This window comes from Taudactylus pleione, unplaced genomic scaffold (genome assembly GCF_031769625.1).
Source record: "Taudactylus pleione unplaced genomic scaffold, aTauple2 ptg000186l, whole genome shotgun sequence".
In the NCBI taxonomy this organism is placed as follows: Eukaryota; Metazoa; Chordata; class Amphibia; order Anura; family Myobatrachidae; genus Taudactylus; species Taudactylus pleione.
Genome location: NW_028284588.1, coordinates 10742880 through 10756003, shown reverse-complemented (window position 1 = coordinate 10756003; position 13124 = coordinate 10742880). Strand labels below are relative to the sequence as shown.

Here is a 13124-nt window from a genome sequence, read left to right as displayed (position 1 = left end):
TCCAGGAAGTGTATGCAACCATCGGTACATTGAATGCTATCGCAGCGCTTGCGGTTGACCATACCCTGCCGCGAGCACTTCAGTGTAAAAACAAGACAGGCGACGTGTACTATGATGCTGTCTTTTAATTATGCACACCTCTAGAAACACCATTGAGATGCTCAGGCACGCCTGCGTTTGCACCTCCTCTCCCCCGTTTTTAATGGCCAGCCCCTGTTACCACCTACAAACGGCTTCCCCTGTCACTCACTCTGCTGGGCTGTCTATGCGCAGTGAGCGAATGCATTGTGAACTTTCACTTAGGTATGTGCACATGCACTACGATGCATACACACTGCATACCATCGGCAGCAGCGAGAGCATGCATCTTAGCGAGCGGGTCTGAATGAGCTCCTGAGTTCCTGCTTGTTCCTGCTGAAATATAGCACTGTTGGTACGTATTATTCAAAATGGCAGCAACAATCCTCTATTATGTTCACTGGTCTTTTTTTCTCCTTTCAGTAAATGTAAACCTCTGTACTATGTGTTTGATTTTTGTAAAGCACCTTGAGTCCTGCTGGAAAAAAGTGCTAAATAAAATGAATATTATTATTATTAGGTATCCATTGTCCTCTGAAGGTGGCAGGTGACCCATGTATCCCAAATGACAACATCTTATTTTGGTACAGAACCTTCGGTGCAGAAAAAAAAATTGTCTTTTTTCTTTTGTGTTGTCTGTCAACAGAACTTGCCAATACCCTTTGGTTAAGTCTAAAGTGGTTAAGCTTGTTGCTGTTCCCAGTCTTTTAATAAATTCATCCACATGAGGCGTTGTGCAGGAATTAAACTTAGACACACTATTCAATTTAGGGAAATCATTGTAGAAGCATAAGCTCCTGTCGGGTTTTGGAATGAGTACAATGGGACTTGACCACTCACTGTGTGGCTCTTCAATTTTGTCTAATTCCAACATTTTTTAAATTTCTTAGACCAATTCCCATTTTGCTTCTGGTATTCTATAGGGCTTTAGGGTAACCTTAACCACTGGTTCAGTGATTGTCATGCTTAGTGACTGTTGTTTTACCAGGTATGACAGAAAACAGATCTCTATTTCTTACAAGAAATTCTTTAGCCTCTATCTAGCCTCATGCTGTTGACTAGATGAGAGGGTTTTGGCTATTGTTACTTCTGCAATCAAAGGTACTGCAGTTACTGGAGGGTCCATAGTGGCTGGCAGAGCTACTCTATCTTTCTAACATTTACAGATTTACATGGTAGATCTGTTTTGACTTTCTTTTCCCAGGCTGGTACACCTTATAATCAACCTCATCCACATTTTTTATTATTTCAAATGGTCCTTCTCACTATGTCAATAATTTATCCTCTACCATGGAAAAAAAAAGCATTCTGGCCCTGATTCAGAGCCGGACGCTCTTTCAGAGCGCTCGCTCTTTCAGAGCGCTCGCTCTGAATCAGAGGCCGCACGATAAGCTGTGGGTGACCACAAACAGCTTTTTCGAGCGGCCAGGTGATGGTCGCGATGGTCACGACCATCGCGACCATCAGGGCTTGCGACGAGACCCTTGTGGTAGGGTCTCGTTCCCGTAAGCCCCAGTGAGCTTCCTGCTCTGAATAGAGCAGGAAGCTCACCACTGACATCACTGGTGATGTCAGTGGTGCCTCCCACAAATGGCAGGCGCTCCTTCGGGAATGCCTCCATTTGTGTAGCCACCCCCCCTGCCCACCTCCAAAACGGGGCGAGCTGTCAATCACAATCAACAGCTGCCCCTTTTTGGTGCGAGACCCGTAGCGATGGAGTGCCCGTCGCTGGCCGGGTCTCGCGCATGTGCACGCATGCGCAGGGGGCAAACATCGACCTGCTTGCGAGCTCATAGCGCTTGCGAGCGGGTCTGAATCAGGCCCACTGTCCCCAGGATCAAAGGTACGTACACTACCGTTCAAAAGTTTGGGGTCACCCAGACAATTTCGTGTTTTACATGAAAACTGACTTTTATTTATCAAATTAGTTGCAAAATGAATAGAACATATAGTCAAGACATTGGCAAGGTTAGAAATAATGATTTTTATTTGAGACAATAATTTTGTCCTTCAAACTTTTTTTTTTTTTTTTTTTTTTGACCCTTTATAATAGATAAAATGTATTTTTTAGTTGAGTAATTTTTTTATTAAGAAATTTTGCATATACAAAACAAGAACATAAAAATAATAAATAAAAAAAAAAAAATTTACCAGCAACATATACAGTTAATAATGACATAGAGAAACAAATTGCTATACAATCACATAAAATATGTGAAATAATTATCAAATATATGGAACAAGTGGAGATTTGCATATCATTAATATACCAGAAACATTATCCCATCCAGGCCTGTTATATAGAACTCAGACAGATTAATTTGGGGAAGCATATCTTGAATCTAGCCAACCGGCCCAAATCTTTTCATATTTAGATTCTGCATTTCGTGTTATATACATATAACGTTCATGTTGCACAGTTAGAGCAACCAAGGATACCCAAGCCTGGAAGTCAGGACCAATAGGGGCCATCCAAAGTCTTGCTATACAAACTTTAGCTAATACACATAAATTTATTGCACATTGCAATTTATATTTATCTAAAATATCATCGTCTATAATTCCAAGGCAACAGAATCTCGGAGTAAGAATAGAATGAGGAATACCGGTATCAGATACCGCACTGAGGACCCGACTCCAAAATAATTGCACCTTAGGACATTCCCATAGCAAATGCCAAAAGGTACCAGAGGCTGTACCACACTTTGGGCAAACATCCGAAGCCCTCCCTCCAAACTTCACCAACCGGGCTGGTGTGAAATAGGTTCTATGAAGTAGAAATAGCTGAATCTGCTGAAACCGAATAGAGACAGTAGATACACGAGGACAAGCAAGTGCTCCACTCCACTCGTCATCAGTGAGACCACCCAACTCCAATTCCCAGCACTGTTTCAAATGATACAAATCAGAAGCATGATGATATGATAACAAAAATGAATATAAACAGGAGAGTGTCCGTTTAGGGCCTAAATGTACAAGAAAAGATTTTAAGGGTGAGTGTTGCAATGAGAGAGTCATACTAGCAAATTGAGTATTCAGTGCATGGCGAAGCTGTAAATACCTAAAAAAATATGTAGATGGGAGTTTAAATTCGTCCACCAGCTGAATACAAGATTTAAGAATCCCATCTTGATACAGCTGATTAATCGTAATAATACCTTTACTACCCCAAATCTCTCTGGCATTAAGAGAAGAAAGTTCTGACAGCTGTCGGGAGCCCCAAAGAGATGTATCTGGGTCAATCTCTTTAAATTGTATTAGTGCATGAGCAGCACGCCAAATTCTCAAAGCCTGCAAAACTAAAGGGGGACCGTTACGAGTGAGCGAAGCACAGAGGAGAGCTTGTAGGGGTGTATGTCCCGCTGACACCTGAGAAACTAACAGAGCCGGAAGGGAGTCAACTGAACTGTCCTGCACCCACAGCCGCAGATGAGCCAGTTGCGCTGCATAATAATAGTATTGAAAATGGGGAAGTGCTAATCCTCCTGAAGTCCTTGACCTAGTAAGTACATCCAACTTTATTCGAGACCGTTTATCTAACCAAATCAGGGAAGAAATTATACTGTTCAGTTTCCGAAACAATGATTTAGGAAGATAAATTGGGGCTTGTTGAAAAATATATAAAAACTTAGGTTGCACTATCATTTTAATTAAATTGACCCGTCCTGTTACTGTCAGGGGAAGTTTGCGCCAGATTTTAATCCTATCTTTCAAATATGAAAACAGAGGCAAAATATTCAGATGAGAATAATCCTCCATAATATTAGATACCCAAATATCCAAATATTTAAAGGAGTCAACCCAACGTAGAGGTATAGCTATAGCGAGCGTCTATGATGATGGTCACGATGGTCAAGACCATCGCGAACATCGGGCTTGCGACGGAGACCCTGCGGTAGGGTCTCGCTGCTGCAAGCCCTGGAGTGATTTTGGCTCTATCAGAGCCAAAATCACTCCCACTGACATCATTACTGATGTCAGTGGGGCCGGCTTCAGACGGTAGGCGTTCCCATGGGAACCGTCAAAAGCACCATTCTGTGCTCTGCACACATTCTTAAAGGCTGATTACAGGTGCAGCTTAATTAGATGACAACTGATTGAGGCAACACCAGAACTGGATCCTTCAGTCCTACTGATTTTACTCTGCCAAACCTGAGATATCTGGACATTCCACATTCACTTCATGTGGAATTATGCTGAGCCTGTTACAAGTTGTAAATCAATCATGCATCAGTCTATTAAAGACCAGTAGCATTGCAGTACTAGTGCTATCAGTCATAGTACTTCTTCAACATCTACTTTTAAGGACGGTCAAGGGGGTAAGAAAAAGGTGAAAGATAGGGCACTCCAAATCTAAACAATGTTTGACAATCTTTAAGAAAACATCTCCTAACTATGAAGGAAATAGGTTACTGCTGAAAAATTCAAGTCAAACACAAAACTGGATAATATCACAACAGAAAAGGATATACTGGTGGACTAAAAACATATAGAGGGAACAGCGGGAGACACAAAACCAGGATCACTAACAACACCATACTGTATGTAGACACCCAGATACTGGTAAAACCCTGAAGGTGCATACACACGTAACGATTTTGTAACCAACGATTTTCTGTCAGATTTTCCCTTGAAAAAGCGAACGATTTTTTGAAGTGTAGTAAACGATTTTTACAACGATGAATGAAAAATGTTCCTTCCCTTAATGAAAATCGTTATGTCGGACAGTCTGAAATGAACTACAAACGGGAGCGTGCTTGAACGATTTTCGTTCATCATTATAACTCAGAAACGGAACGATTTTTTGAACGATAACGATGTCGTTAATGACAAATCGTTCAAAAAAATCATTACGTGTGTATGCACCTTTATGCTGCATATACACGTAAAGATTTTCTGTCCAACTAGTTGATTGGTTGGAATGAAAATCTGGTAACATATGGGAGTCACTGGTGATCAGCAATTTGCTCCTACAGATGAAAATGGTTGTCAGACAAGTTTGTTAAATGTTTGATCTAAGCAATTTATTCAAACAACAGTTTTTGTCCATTTTCCGGCGTTTGGGAGCAAATTGCTGATTGTCATTTGCTTTCATACCTTACAAGATTTTCATTCCAACCAATCAACTAGAGAATGAAAGCGTGGACTGACTGTCCTCCCAACCAATCAAGCCCCAACCACAGTTATATAGACCTCATGGAGCAAAGACTGAGATATCCTTGACAAAGGCATACGAGCCAAAACGTGTTGGTTATACACAAACGAAACAAGAACATCCATCCAGCACTGATTCACTATTTCACAGTCAGACACCCCCGATCCTCTGTGGCTGGAGGGGAGAAATATCTCGCAGAACACGTGACTGAAGCCGTCCACTTGAGCGATAACCTGGAAGTCCCATCAGCTAGAGATGCACCACTCCAGCGTCCGTGGCAACCAAAGGGAATCAAGGCTCCCAGGTACACAACACACCACCATAAGCCAGACGCAGGAGCACTTGGAGGAACAAAGGTATGTGGGGCTGAGACAGCACAGCACACTACAGCCCAGCCGAAGAACCACCCGGCCATACCAGCAATACCCATATCTCCCACCAATGGCTGCTGAAGGGAGGAGCAGTGGAACAACAGAGAAACCGGTAAGTGGTCACCATTGGTGGCACGCCGCCGGATGTGTGACACTTTACTGGAAGCTTGACTATCCATCTGTGACATTTACCAATTGGTGAATTTTAAAGGGGAACACACAACCCCAGAATACGGAGCAGACTGACACTTATGAACATCTCCGATGCATTTAAGGAAGGGGGAGCATAAACTCCTGGATTAGGTAGGTTATGCTAAAGTTGTTTCTTAAAAATAAACATACCAATTGGGAGGGTATATGAAAGGATAGTCTCTAAGAGGCCCATCCAACAGAGAGCATTGTGACTCCTCTATATCTGGAATTTAAAATGAAGTATGAAAACCACTCATAACATTATTTATACGCCGATCCATATTTTAACACAGATGATAATATACTTATCTATCTCTCCCCCTCTTTTTTGTCCCCCTCTCCAACCCCCCTCTTTTACCGTCAGAGCTGCGATGTATCCAAATATATTGTACCATTATTGTATCCCCAGGGAATTGGATACAGCAGCAGCAACATCCTATATCCTTGTACTCTTGGGTGAGCGCAGTCCACCCCTTTGCCATGACATATAAGGATGATGATGAATGTGCTGGACAAGAACAAGTTTATATAATTCAGGTTATGATGTTGTCAAAGTATAGTAAGTCAGCCACCAGCGGAAGCACTTCATTCCAATAACAAGTGGAGTTTGCAACAGCGCTATCTCCTATCCTTCATTGAAGCCGGCCAGCCAACTTTAACAAGATGGCCGCCAGGACATGTTACTGCGCATGTGAGACGCCTAGCACATATTCCTCCGATGTATGAGTACCCCCGCACCCACCACCACCAGTGGTGCATGGAATAGCCCCAGGCTTCATCCCAGCCATGGGGTTTCCATGGCAGGGGGGACTCCTTTTTGGGGGGTCCCCACTTCTGAGGAATCCCAGGGCTGCAGTGACCAGTTAGGGGCTGGATAATGTGATGGCAGATAGACCCAGTGATGTGTGTGTCCCTGCTATTGCTTTAACCCCAAGCTGGCTGAGCCCAGTGCTGGTTACAGGATAAATGGGGCAACCCCATGCCGTTTTCACAATATTTTTCCAATACCAGAATAGGCTAAGAGGTCCTTGGCTGGTTATGCTTTTGGGGGGGATGCCAAGGCAGTTTCTTTTTTATTTTGTTAACCATTTCTTTACACTGTAACACACAGAAGCCAGCACTTATTACACTGATCTGTACAGTGCTTTGGCACAACAGGCAGCTCACAGGCACGTCTATTGATTTTGTGCCATTATGAATGAACTCACACATGATCAAACACAATCAGTATCACCATCAGTAAACTAGAGACAGTCAAACATGATTTTTAGTAAATTTGTGATATGAGTTGCAAAAAACTTCCTAATCCCAGTGTTGCCTAGCGTGTCTAATTTCTACCAAACACAATTCTTAGTCAATTTAACTCCAGGTCCCTGGATGCTAGTTGGATAAGCCCTAGTGCTATCAAAAGACATACCCAAGCTGCCTAGGTCTGGTTGCCACTATAGCAGGAGGATCCCATGCTGTGAGTTTCCCTGCTTTAGTGCCACAAGTGGCAATTTTGTAGGGAGCTCACATTTCTTGTCCCCCTGATTTTCCTGCTGTCATCATTAGGCTAGCAGCACTAGTGCTGATTTTACTTTTAGGTGGAGGCCCACTGATTAATACAAGGGTATGCAAGATCTGTGCTGTTAATGATCAGCAACAGCAGCACAGATCTTGCACCAGGGGAGGCAGCAGCAACAGATATTTCTACTTCAGGGTCCATAGGGTTGCCCTTGGGGGGGTATAGCTTAAGCTTTAACTGCGTGGTGCGATCCACAGGTACCACGCAGTTATAGCTTAAGCTCCCAGGATGCACTGGGTCCAACCTCCTCTATACCCCGCCCCCAAGCCACAGGCACCTCAGTTTCAGTTGGTGCCCGGCCGGAGTCGGGTCACATTTTTTGCAGGGGTGTTGATTATCAGCCCCTAAGCTTTCATTTTATTTTGAGTTCTTAAATTTTTATCTTCTTTTAACAACTCTTCAGAGTAGCAGCGTCAGACTGTCCATCGGACCTTCAAGCTGCCGCTCCTACACCCCGCCGACGCTGCGACGCCAGTACAGATCTGGGGATCACGGCAGGACCCCAGAGTTTGTGCCGCTTGCGGTGACCCGCATGTAGCTTATGCAGTCTGTTACATCCGGTTATTAGGGACAGACCGGAGGCGCTGGCGGTGGCCATGGGCACCCCTTCTCCGGAGGCATACCCCGCGCGTCCACTAGACCACCAGGGAACATTGCGGCAGCGGGAGCCGGCATCCCGGCAGTTAATAGCCGGCCAGGGGAGGCAGCCTTCCCTGTTTATCGGCTATTCCCCTCAGCTCAGCGCGCCTCTCTGCTCGGATCTGGCATAGCTGAGCTGCATCCTCCTGCGGCCACTCCTCCTCTGAGGTCTCCGGCGGCCACCTTTTTCTATAGTGGCAGCACAGATCTCTCAGGAAGGTCCGGTCCCCCTGTGTACCTCTCCCTGGCTAAAGGACAGTGGGCCTGATTCAGAGCCAGACGCTCTTTGTGAATCTGGGCGGCTGCTTTTTTTTTTTTAAGCCGGCCTCCTGGACGCTCGCTTTTACGAGCGGCCAGGTGTTGGTCGGGCTTGCGACGAGACCCTAGTGGTAGGGTTCGTTCCCGCAAGCCCCAGTGAGCTTCCTGCTCTAATAGAGCAGGAAGCTCACTACTGGCATCATGTGTGATGTCAGTAGGGCCGCCCTCAAATGACAGGCGTTCCTTCGGGAACAGCTATGTTTGGCCAGCTACCCCCCCTCCCCGCCTACAAAACGGGGCGAGCTGTCGATCAACACGACAGCCGCCCCATTTTGTTGTGAGCCCCGGAGCGAGTGATTTCTCGCTCGTGCGCACTGCCCGGCCATAGACCCGCTTGCGAGCGGGTCTAAATCAGGCCCAGTGTACACAGCACTATAGCCCTACCAGACACTGAATCTGGGCAGGTTGATTGTAGTGACAAGGTGCAGTGAGTAACTTCTGCATGGTATGTGACTTTTGCTAGTGCTGACTGTGCTTTATTTCATATATACTGTCAGTCTATACCTATCCCTTTTTTCTCCTACAGCCCTAACGTGTGTGTGGGAGGGGCTTCTCTCTGATGTCACATATATAAATTCAAGTATTTGTGTGGTCTGTCACATACAGTTGCTTGCTACACAGTACCATATATGTGGATCGGTGTGTTGCACGCTTGTGGGTTTCCAGTGGTCCGTTTATATATCTGTGTGTGTATATATATATATATATATATTTAGATTATGTTCTGACAAGGAAGTAGAGCTCTCCACTGCTACCACTCTGTTCTCCTGCAGGCGCTGCGCTGCAGGGGTGATTAAGGAGGATTTATCACAGGATGGGCTGTGTATGAGGTGCTTTCAGTTGCCTGGGCCCTCCAACCCCCCAACTATGGGACAGAAACCTCCTTGGGCGGTGTTTTCCCAGGTGCTGGCCTCCATAGCGGATCGCCTGGTGGTCCCAGCCCACCAAATGGGGTTACCTCAAACTGCTATTCTCCCATCGCAGGGTATCCCGCAATTATTGCAGTCTTCCCCTGGGCCTCAAGCTGTTAATGCCTATCCAGGGGTGCCGCTATATGTGCAGCCTCCTCAGGTGGCACAACAGTCGGTCGTCCCTTATCAGGGACTCTCACGGGGGGGGGCAGCTACCCTGGGTAGATGTGTTTTCTAGTTCAGTCCAGAGTTTGGCGGCTTCTTCTTCAGCTTTTCAATCTATGCTGAGGAGTGACAAGCCCCATAGGGCATCTACAACGCCCTATTGTGTCGCCCCAGTCTACGCAACTGTCAGACTCGGATGCGTCCTCAGATGACAGGGAATTGTCTGAGGACTCTGACTCGGATTCTCCTGTCCAGGAGGTGGTAACTAAGTCTTCTATTAATGTGCCTGCATTGGTACAGGCGGTGCAATCCATCCTTGACATAGAGTATGATGCTCCGGCCCCTAAATCCAAATTCACAAATTTCAAACAGGCTAAAGTAGATATTGCTGTTTTTCTTCTCGCTGACCAGTTGGTTGGACAGATAAGAGACGCTGCTACCTACATTGGCAAATCGGGTTTGGATACCAGTCTCCTAACCTCCAGAGTCTTGGCTGCAGCTGTGTCTGCCCGCCGCTCTTTGTGGTTACGTTCTTGGAGGGCGGCTGCTGATTCCAAGGAGGGCCTGAAGGCCTTGCCCTTCAATGGGGAGTTATTGTTTGGTCCTGATTTGGACAATATTGTAGACACCCTGGCAAAGTCTAAAGCTGGCCACACATCTAAAGATTATCTGTCCAACCAGCCAACTAGTAGATTGGTTGGAATGAAAATCTGGTAAGGAATACAATCAGCAACTTGCTCCCAGACGCTGAAAAATGGACCAAAACTGTTGTATAAACATATAGTTTAAATCAAACATTTAACAAACTTGTCTGACGACCATTTTCATCTGTTTTCTGGCATTTAGGAGTAAATTTCTGATCATCATTTACTCCCATTCCTTACCAGATTTTCATTCCAACCAATCAACAAGTTGGCTGGTTGGATGTTAGTTGTTCTAGTGTGTGGCCAGCTTAAGTCGGCTTTTCTGCCCTCGGCATCTGCGCCTTTCCAATGCTAGGACCTCTGCATTTCAGTCCTTTCGTGTTCTAGGAACCAAGGGTCAGTCCTTCCCCAGGCAAGCGGCCACTAAGACGGCCTCTAAACTTAAGAAGCAAGCGTGGAGTGCTAGACGCCCTGCGTCCAAACCGGAGGATAAACCCTTTGCCTGATGGGACGGGCCTCCCTCTGGGGGATCCCAGAGTGGGAGGTCGACTTCTTCTATTCACCCAGTGCTGGCACAACACCATCATGTGTCATGCCAACAGTTAATCATCTTGAGACCCTTCATGTGTGGGGTTGCTTCTCAGCCAAGGGAGTGGGATCACTCACAATTTTGCCTAAGAACAAAGCCATGAATAAAGAATGGTACCAAAACATCCTCCAAGAGCAACTTCTCCCAACCATCCAAGAACAGTTTGGTGATGAACAATGCCTTTTCCAGCATGATGGAGCACCTTACCATAAGGCAAAAGTGATAACTAAGTGGCTCGGGGAACAAAATATCAGACGGTTGCTCACTGCGCCCGGGCTGATGGACGGTGAACCGCAGTAATGGATTACTTCCTCTCAGAGCGCTTGTCTCATGCTCTTTGTAGCTTTGACCGATGAAGGGACCGTGTTAAGCAGTGAACAAATAGAGTTCTCAGCGGTCTCAATGTGCAACAGGAGGTTAAAGCGTCCCCCTTTAACCTCCTGTTGCACATTGAGACCACTGAGAACTCTATTTGTTCTCAGTGAGGTCGGAGGTCCCGTTTGGATGCTATTTGGTCGTGAGTGCACTCGAATTGGACCAGCCCCGCTTGGCTATTGGGGCCACAATTTTAAGGTTCCTGACACATACAAGCGGTAGAGACCTAACCTTTTCTACAAGAACTTGATCTAGCACGCGCTGACACTGTCCCTGTGCAGTCACCTTAGATTATTGGCTACATAGACCGTGTTTAAGCTTGGAACTTATCTTTTTTATTTAATCAAATTAAACGTATTAATAGCCCCGAAGGCTAGGCTGAATAAACTTGGAGACTCATTGCAGCCTTCAGGCTTTAAGGAGGAAAATATTGGATACTACTGACCTTTTTGTTCAACACTTTATTGTGGACTAGTACAAAGTCTCTGTGCAATAGTATTTTTAACCCTTTCAATCCTCTATTCACTGGCCACTGTATGTGTTTTTTATCCATCTAATATCCTGGTTCACAGGATCAAGCATTGAAACAAGGAGAGATTTACTTTGTTACCATTGATACTGCAAATAGGAACTGGTAACATTATCTGGTGTTTTCATACAATTGGCAACACAGTTGCAGATCAATTACGATCCTGACACTGATGATTAAATAGGGTTTTTTGGTTTTGGCATTGCAATTATTAATTTTTTTCTTTTTTTTTATTTTTTTATTTTTGTGTTATTGTTAATATGTAAATATGTATTAGGCCTCAAATTGGGTAAATTATTCATGGTATCCTTTTATTTATCTGTCATTGTTCTGTGCTATTTTTATCCCATTAGTATTATTTATTGTCCTCCCTCAATATTTTTTAATTATTAAATATTTGTTTATATTACACTTGAGTGGCAATCAATACAACAGGACGTTATATTACACATAACAATTTTTCTGAATATATGTTCTTTAGAGATAGCGCTCCTTTATTGTGGTTACCTTGTCTGTGGACACAACCTTGCAAGATAAAATAATACGGGAAACCATCTGCACAGAGCAAAGCAACAGTAAACAAAGCTGCTTAGTTTATTGTGTTACTTTGCAAGCTCTGTCATATAATAAAAATAAGACCCGAGTCCCTACTAAAATGTACTTTTTTTCTAGGGGATTGGTTTAGAGCCACCGGGGGAAGGACACTGCTGCCGCCAGTCACTGCAATGAGACTCCGGGGCGGGAAAGCACTACTTTGAGGCTGTGTGATTATGGGCTAGGTGGCCACTGCTACTCAGAACCCCGCGGTGGCCAGCCTGTAGCTCTGCAGTAACAAAGTCATATTGTTAGATCCCCAAGGCCCGGCCCCGCCCCATCCGGACTCGTGCATGCGCAGTCCGGATTTTCAACTGCACTGTCGGGAAACCGGGAGTATCTTAAAACGGGATAGAACATGATAACAAAGTGTTAATATTAAATTGATGCAGGGCCTCAGTTTTATATGTAAAGCTGAAAATAAATATCTGATTCTTTGGTGCTGCTTGATCTTATTATTATGTGGTATTTAAAAAAACATCTTATGGGCAAGTCATTTCCGTGTGAACTATAAAGACACAGGGTGGGATGTATCAAACTTTCGAGAGAGATGAAATGGAGAAGTTGCCAATATCAACCAATCACCTCCTAGCTATCATGTATTTAGCACAGTCTATAAAAAAACAGAAGCTGATTGGCTGGGGTTGGGTATGGGATCCCGGTGGAATGCCGGCAGTCACAATACAGAAAGCAGAATCACAACCCAATTAGGTAAGTATCCTAACACTAAACCCTAACCCTCCCCTAACCCACCTTTCCTGCAGCCTAATCCTAACCCTCCTCCCCCGCAGCCTAACCCTAATTTTCCACCCCCGCAGCCTAACCCTAACCCTCCTCCCTGCAGCCTAACCCAGCCCCTAGTGCCTAACCCTCCCCCTAACCCTAATACTTACTATAGGGATGCTGGCAGTCGTGATTATGGCGCTGGGATTCCGACTGTTGTCGGGATTCTGGCAACTGTATTCTGAGGGCTGGCATCCCGACCACCGGGATATTA

The 13124-nt window shown here is 45.0% G+C and overlaps 2 protein-coding genes across 2 annotated transcripts in view; one reads left to right on the top strand and one right to left on the bottom strand.

Moving 5' to 3' along the window:
- LOC148519656 (NFX1-type zinc finger-containing protein 1-like) overlaps nucleotides 1-13124 on the top strand; it is a 371972-nt gene that overhangs the window by 27550 nt on the left and 331298 nt on the right. Inside the window, exon 3 of the mRNA XM_088476329.1 lies at nucleotides 599-607. Coding sequence (XP_088332455.1) covers nucleotides 599-607 — 9 coding nt within the window. The remainder of the gene's footprint in view (nucleotides 1-598; nucleotides 608-13124) is intronic.
- Nucleotides 2395-13105, bottom strand: LOC148519657 (uncharacterized). Its single transcript, XM_088476324.1, has 2 exons — nucleotides 13021-13105; nucleotides 2395-3377 (listed from the first exon to the last, which is right to left on the bottom strand). The coding sequence occupies exons 1-2, from the start codon at nucleotides 13103-13105 to the stop codon at nucleotides 2395-2397; spliced, it is 1068 nt and encodes a 355-aa protein (XP_088332450.1).